The sequence below is a fragment of the Leptidea sinapis genome, chromosome Z (genome assembly GCF_905404315.1).
Source record: "Leptidea sinapis chromosome Z, ilLepSina1.1, whole genome shotgun sequence".
Classification (NCBI taxonomy): domain Eukaryota; kingdom Metazoa; phylum Arthropoda; class Insecta; order Lepidoptera; family Pieridae; genus Leptidea; species Leptidea sinapis.
The window spans coordinates 20369594-20388332 of NC_066312.1; the positions used below are offsets into that span (position 1 = coordinate 20369594).

At 32.7% G+C, this 18739-nt stretch overlaps 2 protein-coding genes across 2 annotated transcripts in view; one reads left to right on the forward strand and one right to left on the reverse strand.

The window, feature by feature from the left end:
- LOC126978683 (glutamate receptor 1-like) overlaps positions 1-18739 on the forward strand; it is a 189245-nt gene that overhangs the window by 8493 nt on the left and 162013 nt on the right. The gene's annotated exons all lie outside the window — the stretch shown is intronic.
- On the reverse strand, positions 4290-7487 carry LOC126978696 (uncharacterized). Its single transcript, XM_050827709.1, has 2 exons — positions 7012-7487; positions 4290-5780 (listed from the first exon to the last, which is right to left on the reverse strand). Exons 1-2 carry the CDS (start codon positions 7235-7237, stop codon positions 5134-5136), a joined length of 873 nt encoding a protein of 290 aa, XP_050683666.1. The 5' UTR covers positions 7238-7487; the 3' UTR covers positions 4290-5133.

Consider the following 18739-nt stretch of genomic DNA (forward strand, 5'->3'; position numbering starts at 1 on the left):
CTTTTGCATAACTGTTCATGGTAAATAAAGAAAAACAGTAAAAATTATAGACTCCCCACAAATTTTTATTATAGCAAAAAGCTATCAAATCCCATTGAAATCGGTATATAGGGGTAAGAGCTAAGCCTCAAGAAAAGACACAGATACTCGTTTATACATTACGTTATAACGCCCCTCTTTTGCGTCGGGAATAAATATATAATCACAGTGCATTGATAATACAATATGTGTGCCCACATTAAACTTGAAATGTTTAATAATTTAGCTTCACCTTATTTAGTATTACACATTTAAATAAAACACTTTTAAAGGATTAAAACGCGTGTAATTGTAACGGTTTCACATTAGATGTTTTCGTTTACTTCATCTGCAGTCCCCTTGAAAACGAGATTTGGAAAGGTCTTGAAACGTCGGGTTAACTTAAATAAAAAGTAATTTTTACCGTTACAATTACACGCGTTTTAATCCTTTAAAAATGTTTTATTCACTTTATTTGTTTGAAAGGTCTGTGAAAGTATAATATGTTTATTATTTGTACTACAAATGTTGTAATACAAAACTAAAGCTAATTATTTCGTAAAAATTTAAGTTTAGAAGTGAAAGTTCTTTATCGAAGTATGAGAGAAATTTTATAGCAAATCGTCACGATTTTCGGTTACGCGCCATTTTGCTTTTTTAAATACAAAATGGCCGCCACGGAAAATTATGACTTCAACATTATGGATATGGTATCCTAGGTTTTCGAGGGTGCAGTAAACGAATTTGTGATCATTTTTAAATCCAAGATGGCCGCCACGCAAAATTATGATTTCAACAAAATGGATATCGTATCCGAGGTTCTCGAGAGTTCAGCGCGCGGCCGCGAAAACGTAGAACATCTTCCCCACAAGCTCTGTATCGTGCAGGTTTATCACACGGCCGTGAAAAATTATAAAATCTTCCCTACTAGCGTTGTATCGTGCAGATTTAGCGCGTGGCCGCGAGTAAGAGTAGAACATGTAATTATTTCTAATATTGACAAAAAACATTTGGTTTAGAGAACAGATTAGGATTATTAATATAAACGAGATTTAAAAATTAGTTTTCCAAAGAAGTATCACTTCTGATATGTGTACTTTATACACATAACATTTTTTTAAATTTAATTTTCATAAGACTTATCCTTCGCCCGCTGCATGTGTGTTAAAAAGTATTTTGTTTTAAATTTTTATAATTATTTTTCTTAGACAACTAAAATTATGTCTACTTGTGAGTGTTTCCGGCTCTTTTGATTTCTCTGGTGTTACAAGAGTATATGAACTGCGGTGATCACATACCATCAGGTGATGTAATGTCATTTCTTCATACAGCTCATTCGGAAGGCAGATTTCCTTAGAGAAGAACGAGCAAGAAACTGAGGTTGCTCTTTTCAAAACAGAATGGTATTACAAGTTCTGATTTTCAATTAAATTAACAAATCATTTCAATAATAATATATGCAAAATAATGCAACAAAAATACTCAAACGTCATATACTAAACGCCTTTTACACGAGTAAGTAAAAAAAATATAAATTAATAAGTAAACACATTAAAGTTATTGAGTACATACATATAGTACAATACAGTTGATGCATCAATCCGCACATACCGTAAAAAACTAAAGGCATTATGCGAACATTTTATTATATTTTATAAGAACTTTTATTTAAAAATAAATAAACAATACAAATTAAATTACGTCGTAAGACATCGTACTGCCTCAAGGGATAATTAAAGACCTAAATTTTTGTATAGAATAAACTATAAACAAACAAAAGCAATCCTTTTTTTACTAAAAAAAATAAAAAAAAAAATGCTTGGTATGAATGAAATTTATTAATATTTTTGATTAATTACACATGATGTTGCTTACTTACAAAACAGAGTTTTTTATGAGATACTGGCTATTTATAGGGTTTCAATTTGATATTCACACAGTTATGATACAGCCGGTTAATCAATTTAAAGTTTTCTGATAAACTATATATTTGTTTTGTTTTGTGGTGCGGTTAAGTTCTGTAATTTTATTTTTTGACAAAACTTAACATTAATTTACAATCTACATAATATAGGTTGTTGTCAAATGTCAAATAAAATTGTTTGCGTTCAGAAATTTAATTTGTGACAAAGCTTAATAGTTATCAATCTACATAAAAATAATCTGATAGATAGTTAATAAATGTAGTTAGTCTACCAACTATAGTTAGCTAAAATGAAGTTTTTTTTACCTCCTGAGAAATTTAGAAAGATATAAAAATTCTAATTAAACTATAAACTAAAACTCATTATAAACTATTCTTTCAATTTGATTTCTGAACGACGCGGACGGGGGACACACCAAAGGAAAAACAAAATTGTTGTTTTTATTTAATTCCGAGTATTTTCATATTTATTCCAACCTTTTAAACCTTCTCTGGACTTCCACAAATAATTCAAGACTAAAATAAGACAATTCGGTCCAGCCGTTCACGAGTTTTAGCTAGACTAACGAACAGCAATTAATTCTTATATATATAGATGAGGGACTAGAATCCTTCGCGTTCCGTTCAACTCTCAGGTTGTAGCTTCGTGAGAGTTGAACAAGATATACAAGATCTATCAACGATACGTCACTCGGATGGTAGACTCACTGGGAAAATGCTCGCACGGAATTACGGATTACGGTCCGGCATCGTTTATCAATTTTGTAATCAAATTTAATTTGTGTAATTAATCCCAGAAGTGTAGCAGACTTCCCAGTGACAGATTCATCCAGCCACAAGTAGCACCCGTTCACGAGCATGACACATGGACCAGCAATCTCCTTCCTCGACCATGTTTTAGGGAAGGGGACGACCCTCCACATGTCGCCGCCACAAGCAGTGGCATTAAGCGAGCATGACCGTGTCTGTCCCAAAAACTCTCCCAAATAACAAAAAATAATGTGCAACTACATATTATGCAATAGGTTTTATAATTAATATAACAGGAATTAAGGAAACCTTAAATAAATAAAAGAATAACAAAATTATTGAAAAACACAAAAGTACTGTTGCTTCAAAAACAGTTCTCAAGTATATTCAAAAGACTACGGTTATTAACAGGAAAATCTTAATTGGCGCAGGAATTCTAGTAATTACACTCTACAAGAAGTCTTTTCATCTATAAAACAAGATTTTCAAATTGTTTTCTCGGAATAAATTCGACTTAACATAGTATTAATAAAGCAAAACTGAACATTTTCCAAAACAGAGCCATAAATAACTTTAATCGAAATCCATAATTCCCGGTTTCGAAATTCCATTAAATTAACGCTGTTTCCTCTTCAATTCCTTACACAGAATTAACCCTAAGTTATGAAAACTGGTTAAGTTATTATGTCTGATGGGTATAAACCACAATCCCTTTCAAACGTTAATGCTATAACAGTGTAAGCTTAAATGATAAAGTTAGAATTGCTTCACCTCTTGAACTAGGAAGCTTTGGGCGGCTATCAAATTCTGACACCCAATAACACTCGAACCCATCGTTTATATATGCCGACAGAAGTTGGCTCCTAGTAGGGGACAAAAGGAAGGGTACAGTCAGTAACATAATCTGAACTCTCGTCTCTCGCCACTCCAACGACCCCGTATGCCATTATTGTGATTTAGAATGCGGCTGTACTGAGAATGTGTGCCAATAAATTAGATCTCAATCAGGCCAAATCCACCATTTGTTATTCTCACACATGTTTATGGCCTATTTTAATTTGTAAACATGTGTTAAGTGTGTGCTTCAATTCAGTGTACATGAATATTACCGTTGCCAAATTGTTTTAGAGTACTGTATTTACTAGCGAATTTTTCAGCTGAACATTATTATTGTGTGACTCTCCTCATGTGGAGACTCTTCAAAATTTTAATAATATATCATAATATTTTAAGCAGATTTATAAATATTCATAATATTAAAACACTCAGGACTTTTAAAAGTAAAGTTATCAAAGAAATTGAGAAATTAATATGAAGTTTTCAAACGTCTTTAAAATACACTACATAAATTTGTTCGTGTTTAATTTAAAAAATCACCACAAACCAGTTTTCTTAATTGTCAAGCAACAATTTATAATGTTATGTTATAGCTTGTCAAAAAAATACAAGGTTAATTCCTATTATAAATCCTATAATATTAAAAAAAAAGGAACACATACTAAAGACCCGACAGACGTTGTTCTATTCATAATAAAAAAAGCTGACCTCTATTGGCAAAAAGAATATTCCTACTAAGTTTCAAGTTTTTACACCTTAGGGTCCGTTCACACAGACCGGCTCGGAGAGCATCGGCCTGCTTTTTTCTTTTCACACAGACCGGGTCGTATACGCTTGGAATTGGCCGGAGCGGAGCCGCCAACTATTTCACATCGACCGGCTGGAAGAGATCTGAAAGCGGGTGCGGTTGGATGTGCTCGGAGCCGGTCGGATGCGCTCGGAGTCGGGTGGATACACTACAAAGGCAGTGCCAGTATTCCGCGCAGTCTAAGTTTTGTTTTCGGTGTGTTAACGTGTGCTTTTCGAAACATGGATTTAGATAGCTCCGACGAAGAAATATATTTGTTAGCAAGATTACTTGAAATAGAACATAGGAAACGTAAGCGCAAGCGGAAACAAATATGGGTAAAACATATTTGGAAAAACAGACTAATCCATGGGGAGTTTCACACCATTTTCGAGGAATTGAAGAGAGATAGCCTAAAATTTTATGAGTATTATCGTATGGAATATTGGCAATTTTTGAAATTGACAGATTTGTTAAGAGTACATATAACAAAAAAGACTACAAATTATCGTTGCACCATTACAGCCGAAGAAAGGTTAACGGTAACTTTAAGGTAAATAAAAAACAATTATTTATACTAATCATGTTATTTAGATCACAAAATCACAGCCCTCCATTTATTAAGCATTGTTTACGTTAATGAAATGTAAATTACTTATACTAATCATGTTAAATAACACAAACATCTAAATAGATCACAAAATCACAGCCCTCCATTTATTAAGCATTATTTACGTTAATGAAATGTAATTAAATAGTACAGATTTGTGTGTGTTTAATTATTATTATTATAATTATTATTGTTTTTGATTGTTTATTATTTTGTATTTTGTGTGCTGGTATTGTACCCGTAAGTAGTCTGATCTGGATAGTTTTGAGGAATATAGGTTTCGTTTGACACTAGGTAAGTAGATTGATTAGTCGATGGCGGTGAATTTATAGACAAAGAATAATTCAAATCTGTACTATTTTCATACAGACTTAATTCAGCTTCATTAACAATGTTAAACACGCGCCTTTTAATTCGTGCTTGGACTTCTTTTGGGAATGTTTCCACTGTATCTGACATAGACAAAAAAAAATTACGTAATGCCTTGTCACGGGGTGTAGTATTTCTTTTTTCTTCAAGATACTCTTCGAAAACCGTAGCAACATCTTTGCTTAAGCGTGGTCTCTTTTTCGAGCCAGAAGTACTTGCAAGCGATTCAACTTCAGAATGGTCAGAACGTTTAGATGATGTCGATGGTGGTGGTATTGGTGTGCCAGGCTCTGAATCATCCGATGATAATGTTACATTAGATATTTGGTTTCGATTGCGAAAAAATGGTATTATAAAAGAAAGTTCTTTTTCAAATTTTATCAATTTGGACGTAGTTGCACCATCGCCACTCTTGCCTTTTCGGTTATAATAGGCTTTTCTGAAGTTATCTCGCAGTTTCTTCCAACGATCCTGGCACTGCGTCACTGGAAAGAACAGAAATGAAAAATTAATAACATAACTCTTTTTTATTTTATAGTTCGTTTTGGTACGGCAGTCTTATATTTCTATTTTGTGTGTTTGTTTTATTTTTACAGATTCCTCATCACTGGTTGCAGTTTCAAAAACTTGTCATTTAATTTTCGAATGGGAATTTCTACAGTTCATTCAATTATTCATGAGACAATCAGAGTAATTTGTGATGTTTTGATGCCCATAGTTATGCAGATGCCAGATGAAGAAATGTGGGAAAAGGTTTCACGTGATTTCTTTAATATTTGGAATTTTCCTAACTGTTTGGGCGCTATAGACGGAAAGCATGTCAATATACAGGCACCAGATAATAGTGGAAGCTTATACTATAATTATAAAAACTTTTTCAGTACAGTGTTACTAGCTGTGGTCGACGCGAAATACAGTTTTTTAATTGTTGATGTCGGATCATATGGTAAAAATAGCGACGGCGGAATTTTACAGAATTCAAAATTTTGGAAAAAACTCAACACCAATAAGTTAAAGCTGCCCCCAAATAAACCTCTACCTAGTACCACTGAAAGCTTACCACATGTTTTTATAGGAGACGAGGCATTTCCTTTGAGCAATAATATATTGCGGCCGTATCCAAGAGAACAAGCAAGAACAGAATTATCAAAAAAAGTATTTAATCTGCGTTTAAGCAGGGCAAGAAAAGTCGTAGAATGTGCATTTGGAATGCTAACTCAAAGATTTGAAATTTATCAAAAACGAATGAAAATTCAGCCGAAGTACTGTGATTTAATTATATTAGCAACTACATGTTTACATAATTTTTTAATAGAAAATCGGACGCCAGGACAAGAGAATGAATTTCACAGCAATATAAATTTATTAACAGCAATAACAGACAATAATAATGAAAACAGTTCTAATAGCGACGCAGTTCTAACCACAAGGAATAAATTTAATGATTATTTTTCATCAAGTGGTGCTTTAGATTGGCAAGATCAAGTGGCTACGCGAGTTTCTTAAGTTATATTTAATAAAAATTGTCTACTACATAAGTATATTCTAACGATCAGATACTCAAACGAGTTTTTAAAGTAAGGGCGCATTTAAACTCATGTTATTCCTATTTTGACTTTGAATCTAACACGTCGCAGCACGAGTTTAAGAAGCCCTTGCTTTAAAATTCGTTTGAGTATCTGGGGGTAGGTGTAAAACAATGAAAACCTTACTTACCACTTATTCCGAGACATTTGCTAATTTCCTCCCATGCATTGTCTTTCATTATCCGATCGCTATATGATGGCTTGGTTATGTCAAATAAACACTCATATTTTGACACGAGTATTATTAATTTTTCATCATTCATCTTTTCGTACAAGTACGCACAACTATTACGTTCAAATGTTGCTATCAAAATGGCAGTCGGCGCGGCCGCAGCGGGCACGCAATCGGAGCCCATCGGCTGCGCGAGCGAGAAAGAGCACGCAATCGGAGCCGACAGGCTGCGCAAGCGAGAAAGAGCACGCAATCAGAGCCGATCGGCTGCGCGAGCGAGAAAGAGCACGCAAGCGGAGCCGGTCGGCTCCTTTTATTACTTCACACGAAGCGCGTTCAGGCATTTTTAATGACAAAAAAGGTGCAAATGCAAAAATAAACTTTACTACAATCACTCAAAACACTGTTTCCAACGTGATAAAAATCTGCTCTCCTCTCCGAGCCGGTCTGTGTGAACGGACCCTTATGGTTCCAGAGATATCGAAAGTGGATAGGTGGAAATTACACATTTCTCAGGCAGTATTGTAAGGCAGAGTAACAATGAATAGTTCGACATGGAACCGTCTTTATAGAGGTGAGTGACCTCAACGTAATTGAAAGCGTTTAATGAAACTAAGTCCTTCAAATATTCTTTATATTTATATTTTTTTTTATGGAATAGGAGGACAAACGAGCGTACGGGTCACCTGGTGTTAAGTGATCAACGCCGCCCACATTCTCTTGCAACACCAGAGGAATCACAAGAGTGTTGCCGGCCTTTATGTTAGTAATTTCCCATATGTTTCTTTATTAATATTAACTGACTTGCATGTGCTTCTAAATTTAAAGTTATATATTAATATACGTTATTTTTAAAACTAAAAAATCGCAATTGAAATAAGCTTACCTTTATTTTTTTTAAGAATTGAATAATGAATTTCGGATGAAATTTAAAGTTGATGCATAAAAAATGTTCTTAATTGTTAATTATAGAGACAACAAAATAAATATAGACTAACAAAAATTTACAAGATTTACACAGAAAATAAGAGGATAATTCATAAAAGAAAAATAACTCAACAATAATAATAAGTAAGCACTGATTAAATTATGTATAGTATTTAAAAACATAGTATATAATATATATAAAAAAATATATATAAAGCGTAGCATGGAAAAAAATGTATGTTGATTTATAGTTGAATATATTAATAACACTATTAGGATAATTAAGACACGAAAAATATTTATAGAATAAAATTTTCAGTAAATGCGTTATTTTTAAAGTCATTAAGGTAATATTATTGCAAAATATATTATAATTAATATTAAAAAGCCCGCATATTATTGAGATTTAACTTTAGTACAAAAAATAAGGTGTAAACATAATGCTTTAATAAGAATTTATATTATGTGTAAGTTAAAATATTATGTTTATTTAATAAAAGTGGATATATAATAGTGCAATGTACTTAGGTATGCACACAGACTTAGAATATAAGCGAGATACACTACAATATCTACTATCCCTTTTGCGTATCAGTTTTTTTATTATTTTGGACCCAGTTCATCGGCTCCCAATAAATCAAATCAAATCAAAATCAATTTATTCACGTAGGTCATGTGAATGACACTTATGAATGTCAAAAAAAAAACTTTTCTTATTGAATCTACCGCTACTTCGTAAAGGGTTGAGCTAATGAGAAGCAGTAGCAAGAATCTCATTGTACTTTACTTGTAGAAAAATAAACAATGATTGTCATGATGATTTCAGTTATTATTAAATATGGGACGTTCGAACGACGAAACGAACGAAACGTAAAAAAATGAAAAACTAACACACGTCACAGACTATTGCTATCTCATTTATATACACTGACAGCAAATCTAGTGTCCATCTTCTATCTACGCAGTAACAATAGATTCGCTTTTCTATCTTTTTGTACATCCATTCCAAATGTCTTCTCTCGCACACTTAGTTTGTCTATACGTATTTTTAGTGTATGGAGATACAAAATGTTTTAAGTTTAAAAGGAAACATCACTATTTCCTGAGCAGGTAATCTGATAAAAATATACTATAAATGAAGCTATAACAGTCAGTTGACCACAAAATATTTAATTCCGTTGCCTCCGGAAAACACCTCAAAACCCGAATAATTTTAATTCAAATATTTTTTTTGTCAAAAAACCAAGGAGAAATTGTGCTTAAAAACAATGTAAGCGCACTTTTCTCCTTAGTCGTATGCCAACTGTCACTAGGTTCTAAATTCATTACACGTAACCTGAATTAAATAAATGTTTTACATGGCTGCTTAATAACCAAGAATATTTTAAGCAACTGGAGTTAATGCGGCAATGTATAGATATTTAATCAGTCGAAGTTGATTATGGTGTAATTTTCGGCATTGTTTTTATACGGCGTGATTTGTCTTTATGTATAGAAGGTCATTTAAAAAACCATTAGTTTCTCATTCAACATTACGCAAAGGGTTGATTGGTTTATAAAGTTTTGTCGCATTCGGTATCTTGTGTGGAAAGCTATCATGGACGTCGGAAGCAGCAGTGTCAGGCCCCTTTCATTGTTTATGCATGAAGTTATTATTTACGAGTCGTTGCTCGGGTCTTGTGTGTTTTGCTAATGTAACACGTACGTATGTATCAAACGGCTTTGTTACATGTAATTATATTAATATTGTCAATGCTTTTTTAAATTTTCTACTGGATCAAGCCTTTCCATAACAAAATTATTCCAAATTAAGTATACGAGTAGTTTTCTTAAATAAATACATCTTATAACTTTTAATGACACAAAATATTTTTATATTAGTGCTGTGTAATTAATGTGTCGTAACAAATTATAAATTTTAATAATTTAACTAGTAAATAAATAAGGACTCCGTGTCACCTTACATAACAGTGTAGCACCAAAACAAGCCAATTAACGTGTAAATACATAGCCCCACGCACACACTTACACTACTACAGGCCGATAGGCGGCCATTGTGAGAATCGTCATCGTCTGTGACAGATCAGTTTGTGTCTCAATATAATATTTAAAAAATTCCGTCGTGCGTTTAGAAAAGTTTTAAGTCGTGCATTTTAAGTGTAAAAACGATACTATATAAGTATTTGTGGCCATATATGATTATTTAAGGGAGAAAAAACTGCTTCTGGCGGTTCACTTGCTAATATCACGGCGCGGAGTCCTTCTTTTTTTACTCGTCCGTGGTTATAGGCAGAACATAGTTACATATTTTCATAGATAATAGATACGTCTAGAGTAACAACCTACGTGTTACACTCGCAATACATACATCACTTTCTTTTAATGTGTGTGCATTGCTAGAAATAAGGGTTAATAATTTGCCGCTATATTTTCAACACAGCTGCTCTAACTAGACGTTTAAACTATCTAAGTTATATTATTATGATACTGTGTTTTACACGGCAACGCATTTTCTCCACGGTTTTTTATCAACTGGATCTTTTGATTCGGCCATTTTCTTGAATCGAATTTTTTCATTGCGGTCACGTATTCATCCGTACCAGGCGTCAAAGGGCGACCACTTCTTTCTTCTTACCTCAAAGTTACTTGACCTCAGTTAAAATAGCAAAGGTACATGATTGATTTCGAAGGAACTTCATCGTTAATAAATGCTATATGAAGTTTTAAATACGATTCCTCCTGGTTTAGGGGACATTTGAAATCAAATGGAATCATGCTTTATTGTGAATAACATTTAATAATTTAAATTTGTTCGTAATTTTTTTAAGGCAAATTTGGAAGTTCGAACGTTCCTATTTTAACCTTTACTTAATCATACTTATAAATAAATTATAACTGACTAGTGTTTCATACATAAATACTTATTTCGCAAAATTTATTGCGTGTCCTGATAAAAGATGTACCTTATTTAGAGTTTGAGGTGAGTTTATACTATCCGGTTACATTATCTCTTCACCTCCCATCGATGACGCCACATGGTCGCTTTAGTACGGTGTGCAAAACAAGCATCACTAAGACATTTTGATTATTAATAAATAAACAACGATTTATTTTATAAATATTAAAGATTGATGTAAAGGTGTTGTGTTGTGATGCTGATTATTATTATAATACAATTAATATAATGATGAAAATATATTAAATGTGGGTTTAGTAAAAAAAGTATTTATTTTTCTGGCAGTACTATTATAGTGACACTGAACAACAGAAACCACAGAAGTATTAACAACAAAAGTCACACCTAACAATAAAAACTTCAAAAACAAAAGCCTAACGGTATTGAAAATGCAAACGGTACTGACGCACCAGGACGACCGCGGAGGGGTGAAAGGGGAACGGGAGAGGGCTTCACGTTCCAGCGAGGTCCAGAGATAATGTGGCCGTGTTGTATTTAAACGATATTAAATGTCTTAAGATCTCACTTCGGACTGTGTTTCTTGTCACTATGCATAGTTTGACATCTATAGATGTCATAATTTAATGGAGCCTCAGCTAATCAGAAATGATAAAATTACTTATTTTGTTTGTTTCATACTGTTACTCTGTTACATATCATAGAGACTGCTATTGCATTACTTACATAATTTATACGCCTAGATAGACTGGGACAGTTGTGAACTAGTCGAAAAAATTGCGGCAAACAATTAAACTCTATTTAAAAAAAATTAAGCACACAAAACAAAGTGGCACGTATCGCGAGTGGAGGACGTAGCTTGTCACGCACACTATAGTAATAAAACTAGCCTGTTGTCATGCGTTGCCTAACAACAAGATGCTCTTGTTAGACGTATGAATTATCTAAGGCTATAATTATACATGTCATTAGTTCTCCATTACGATGAAGTTATAAAACAATTACTGACCACGGCATAATTTACGGATTAAATACTTACTTCGATAGCTTATTTACATACGCAAAGTGATATTAAACTAATAAGAAAATAAAACGAATTTATGTAAGTAATGTATAACATGATATACTAATTTATACGTAGATTTCCGAACACTCAATAAACTTTTAAATTCAGAAACAGTTATAAATATAAGTAATAATACTGAAATTACTTTGTTATGATAACATAATATACTTATGATACAATATGTCTGCATCAGGGATTATTTCTACACAAGTAATCCCACTCAAATATTCTCGAAGAAACTGCGTATAATATCTAAAATAAGATTGCAACACAAACGATATTCTATGTATCCCTGAGCGTATCCCGTCGTTTGGCGTTTTCGTGACACTTTAGTTCTCCAAGAGATATTAAAGGATAGAAACATTTCAAGTGTAGGAAAAATAAATTATCTGAAGTAAGCTCACGTTGCCTTTCAAGATGTTTCGATATTATGCCGCGTTTCACGCTTCCATCACGTTCACGGATTAAATTTGAGATCAGTTGTAAATATTAATGACGCGATTTATGTTAATTCGCGCTGGTTCGTCTTGGATTCCAGCAAAATTTGTATTTTTTCATTTGAATTTGTATTGCCACGACTCATTTCTTTAATACCTTTTACGTTGAGTTTTAAGAAACGATACTTTACTTTATACACGACTTGAAAATTTTAAATATTAGTTGATAGGGCTAGGCATTTGATGATAAGCCTAAATCGTGTTCATATTTTACTTTTATCCCTCTTACGGGGAGAATCTATATCTAAGGGCAAAACGTGCACATTGCACGTCGCAATTTTTGATAAGTAATAAAATCTTAGTTTAAATGTCATCTTACAATATGTAAATATATATCGCGGGTCTACTGCTAATATATATATATATATATACTTAAAAGTGGAGAAATGGCAAGTGTCTCTAAAAGGATTGGACAGATCATGTTACACTTTATAACTTAATATCCGGACGACCGAGCCTTGCTCGGATTTTTAAGAATGTACAAAACTTGAACAAAAAAAAAAACTAATAGGACATCTGGATTCGAACCGGGGTCTTCTGCTTTCCGGGTCACCCAATGTCCCATCTGAGCTATAATAGTCTTGTAAATAGTGGCGAAATTTACCTTTGTATTCTAATGTTATTGTAGCTGTTTCTCATTCAAACATGAATAAAACCATTTTTTTAAATTGAAACCTAGCTAGATCGATTTATCACCCCCGAAATCCCCTGCATACTTAATTTTATGGAAATCGTTGGAGCCGTTTCCGAGATTCAGATTATATATATATACAAGAATTGCTCGTTTAAAGATATAAGATAATTAAGAGCACTTTCAAAGAAAGAAAACTTGACAAATATGAAATATATTTATATTTGGTAACTTGACGTATAGCCCAGTGACTACTGACATCGCCCACTGAGCCAGAACTGCTGGGTTCTTAATTATTATATTATAAATAATATTATAGATAGTTCTGAATGGATGTGAAAGAAGTAGTTCTACATGTAAGTTTAAGTATGTATATCGGATTAAAATATATCTTTGAGTGATAACCACAGTACAGAAATTGTCTAGTTTGTATAGAAGTGTCAATATAAAAAAAAATTGTAAAATGTCAATGGGTGTATTACATAATTTGTTTATTTGCTAGTGGAATAAAACAGTAAATAGTTTGTTGATTTAGATTATGGATAAGAGTTACTCTACCTAATAAAATGGTGTGCGTACAAAGTACACATGTCAGAAGTGAAACTTCTTTGGAAAACTAATTATTAAATCTCGTTTATATCAATCATAATTTGTTCTCTAAACCAATATGATAATTTGTTTTTTGTCAACTCTACGTTCTACTTACTCGCAGCCACGCGCTAAGCCTGCACGATACAAAAGTAATGTAGAAGATGTGCTACGTTTTCGCGACCGCGCGCTGTATCTGTACAATATAACTCTAGTAGGGAAGTTGTTCTACTTACTAGCATTGCCATGTGCTTCATGCTACGTTCGCCCTTTCTCACTCTTATTCAATCGGTCTCAATCTCCCTCTCCCTCTTCTTGGATAACGTACCACATTTTAGTGTCACTTTATTGGCACATATAGACACTTGATTTAAAAAATGATCCCAAGTTCGTTCTCTGCACCCTTGAGAACCTCGGATTCAATATCCATATTGTTGACATTATAATTTAAGCGGCGGCCATCTTGTATTTAAAAAATGATCTCAAATTCGTGCTCTGCATCCTCGAGAACCTCGGATTCCATATCCATATTGTTGAAATCATAAATATGGGCTGCGGCCATCTTGGATTTCAAAAATGATCCCATATTCGTTCTCTGCATCCTCGAGAACCTCGGATTCGATATCCATAATGTTGAAATCATAAATTTGCGCGGCGGCCATCTTGGATTTTAAAAAAACCTGCACGTTACTATGGACATTAGTCTCTATAGACTTATTTTTTCGTTTCATCGAGTTTGAAATCACAACGTTTCTAAAGAAGTTTCACTTCAAAAGTTATTGAATGAATATTATCAGCATAAGCCCTCACAAGGTAAATAATTGATATAATATAAATATAAATATTATAGCTGTAATTTTTTCCAAAAGATAAACTAATATTTAGTAAAATCCTATTAAACAACAAAATTGTATAGTAAATTTTAAAATGCTATGTATACTACTTAATCAATCTATGGGCCGCGTTTGTACTTATTTTTTTTTATCAAACTTTATGATTTACGTTTGTTTTAAGACTGATTAAAATCAATTCCAAGCTTTTTGTCTATACTCCATATTGTAACTCAATAAAAAAATAGGACATACATTTAGAATTCTTTCTTTTGTTATGGTATTCCATGTGTGTATTTTATAATAACAGGCTAAGATAGATATAAGTAGCGATAACAGTAAGTATCGGACACAGTTTAATATAAATATTTCGTAAACGAAGCATTTTTGTGGTAATCATACAAATAGTTGGTAGACTCTCTAGTGGACGAAGCAATATGTGGGAACGACGAGCTGTGGGACAATTTTGCTGATAACAATCATGCCAACAAAATTTTTCCCAATACTCATCTTCTTCTTTAATACTACTTTCAAGTTATCATATTTTCGCTTGGTTATAATTATAGCATAATTCGTATTGGCTCAGAATTTTGCAAGTATAAATAAATAATAAAAAAAATTTACTTGTCGTCATAAGCGGATTATATTTATTTTAAATGTCACTTCACACAAACTTTTAGTGAGTTTTTACATGTTTTTGAGGCATGCTGATTATTTTGTCGTGTGACCATTAAATGAGATTAAGTCCTCTGGCTCGGCTATGTCACAGAACAGTTTAAGTAAGGCTAGGTCAGCGCGGTGAGCATTTTCGTATTTCCTATACTCTTTAATGAAGACGTTTAAGCTTCTGTCGTGTGAATATATTAACACTTAATAAATGAGCATCTTACGCAGCCTATTGGAAGTAATCTCTGCTGCTTATATTCTCTTGCAACACTATAAGAATCACAGGAGAGTAACCAGTCGTAGGATTATTAGTACGTGCTATTTTAGAAGCTATCTATTTCTTAACGTCCTAGAAACACTGCGAAAGAAAGCTGGTTTCACAGTGTGGGTCATAGATGGTAAAAGTTCATTGCAACCCACTCTATGGAATTTTAAAGAAGTCCGGAATAGCGATCCTATGTGTTTTGACTTATCTGGTCAATTTGCCCTTCGAAATATGTAGGTACTTAGTCACGCACAATACTATTTAAAAAAAAAGGAGATAAATGAAATACATCTAATTACCGTCCAATGCATCTTGTCTCTTTGATAAAGTTTTTGAGAAATGTATGTACTTAATAATTACTGTTTAAATCTTAATATTATTTCACAATATGAATATGGATTTCAAAAGGGTATATCCACTTCCCTTGCCATTTTTGACATATTGATGTCAGTGATTGAAAATCTTGATTGCAAAAAACAGGCAGTTGTTCTATATCTTAACATGTCCAAAGCTTTCGATTTGGTAAATCACGATATTTTATTAGGAAAAATGGAAAGGTCCGGCATTGGGGTCCTTGCTTATTAGATTAAATTATATATAATTGGACAACATGGATATATATAATTGGTAAACGAAAATCAAGAAGTAGTATTCATCAGACTTCCGTTGGCAACAGTAAAATTGGAGTTCCTCGGGGAACTATTTTGGGTGCCATGTAATTTATTGTTTATATTAATGCATTTAAAACAATAACTCAGCACCGTTTTTGTTTGTTTGCTGAAATCTATTCTCATACCCTCTAATACTGATAATTTTAATGAATATGAATTGGACATTAACTGTACTTTAAAAAATATTATTGATTGAATTGATAATAATGACTAACTAGTTGTGAATTTATTGTAAAACGAATGATATGCAATTATGTTAAAAGAACATGGATTAAGCAATCTAAATATTAACTATAAAGGAATACATATTAAAAAAGTTGAGTGTACAATATTTTTAGGTGTTATCTTAGATAAGTACCTTAAATACCATAGCATACCTTAAACACATAAATAAGGTATGCTCTAGAATTTGTAGATTTGTGTTTGTCATTAGAAGACTTAGGCAAATTGTTTCAAATAAGTTATCTTTAATGGCGTACCATGGATATGTCGCGTCAGTCCTCAGATACGGTCTTTTCATCTAGGGAAATTGCACAGGGGTACATCAAGCAATTGTTGCTAAAAATATGTATGCGTTGCATAATTATGTGGATTTGGTCTGACCTTTTCATGTAAAGATTTATTTGAAAAGTAAAATATTAAGATATTTGATATTAATTGCCTAACATGTAAATATTTGAAGCATGTAAATTTATTAAATAAAATAATCATTTATTTAAAAAAGCCATTGATTTAAATCCTCGTTCCACGCAATTACCGGGTAGACTTGTTAATGGCCACCGTCCCAGAACAAGATTTTACTTAAATAATACCTACACAATGTGTATAATATTATTCAATCATCTACCGCTAGAATTAATAAAATTATCACGGAAACGATTTTCTGGACTCCTGTCCCCTCCTGAATGGTAAATGGATAAAAAAATATAATGAAAAAGATTTTTTTATTTTATGTAAAGTTTTTGCATGCTAATTTAAATAAGCCGAATAGAAGACACTACACTAAATTTAAAATTTATAATGTATACTATTATGTTTTCGATCTATACTGTATTCGACGCAATAAATAAATTTCATTTAATTTCTTCGCGTCACGGATAATTATCCCAGCCTAGTGTAAAGGTTTACGTTACTGTAACAAATCTACTCTACTCGCTACGCCAATCCTGTAATTTCCTCTCGTGGAGCGTTTCACTTCAAAAAATTTAATGCAGCAAGCACAGTTCGTTAAGCTGCTGTAAATAGCTAATTTACTTTAACCTACGATACAATTGAATACACATGATATCACACTAATTATTTACGTATACGAAATGTCACTTCCATTGTGCTACTAACATTCTGCGTTACTAGAATTTGTAGAAGTATTTAACGAACATTTCCTACTTCATACATTAAAATTATTTAATAACTATATAAATTAATAAAATAGTAATTAATTAAATAAAATATTTACGAAAAGCGTCAAAACCATTTCAGTCAGTACTTGTTAAACTAAATTCTTTGTTACTTTTTAGTGACAAGTAACTTAGGATTTTAACTTAATTAACTGAATTTCCTGCCTGAGGCATATATTTTCGATTGGGTGGCATTTTTTATGTTCGTTTTAGGAGATTTAAAAACCTATTTTGAATAAAAATATATGAATTTGATGGTTAAAGCTTATAAATTAAAAAAAATTATAACTAAATGTGGGTATGTGTATTACATCTGTGTGTCGGGATAGAATGTGCCCTTATTCATCGTCTCCTGTTTTTTTATGGTTTCTAGCATTCCAACCACTGCATTATCGTGTTCGGGCCCGTATACGAACTCCGCGTACAATGAAAACTAGTTTACTATAATCTCAATATTCGTGAAATAGGTAAAAAAGAGAGAGAGGAGAAACATGAAAGTACATTATTTTGAAGTGAAAACTTTTTGGCGGTTATAAGGACCTTTTATTATGGGTATTGAATGAGACCAACGCACGTCTACCTAACGATCAATCGTAAGGGTAAGAAGGCAGGAGGAGCATGGTTGAATTTGTATTATTAACTTCGCCATGACCAAGTTTTCACTTTTGTCACGAGGTCTTAAGCCCCCATATCTTAGATCATGTGTAGTTTTAAAAATTAAAACTTTGAATTTGTTAGTTAAATTATAATAAATAAATGATACCATTGCCAAATGAGAGGTATATGGTCACAGTTATGGAAATTTTAACGCTAAGGTAATGTGGTAATGACGAAAGCCGGTGTCGATGATGCGGCCAGCTTGTTAATTAACTAATTAAGTACGCCTAAAGCAGTTTTCACATCAATAAATTAGATCGGTGGCATAGAATGTCATTACATGAAATAATGGGCGGGAGCGGTCTCTTCTCAAGTCTCCCTTAGATGGTTCGAGCCGACTTTACGCGAACGAGTGTAAAGATTCAGTCTCATTCAACACCCAATAAATAAGTTTCTCAACGCGCTCAAAGAATTTTTCACTTCAATGCAAAACCAACAAACCATTTCATTCATTCAGTTGCTTTTCACCCGACGTCAAAACAGGAATACTTCCTTTATTTTTTTCACCTTCTTAAGGAAGTTACAACGTTTGAGTATTTTGTTGCATCATTTTTCATTTAAAAATATTTGTAAGCAG

Coding starts and splice junctions, on each gene's coding strand:
- LOC126978696 (XM_050827709.1), bottom strand. CDS start 7,237: ATGGGCTCCGATTGCGTGCCCGCTGCGGCCGCGCCGACTGCCATTTTG. Junction 5,781..7,011: donor CAAATGTCTCGGAATAAGTG/GTAAGTAAGGTT, acceptor TGTTCTTTCCAG/TGACGCAGTGCCAGGATCGT.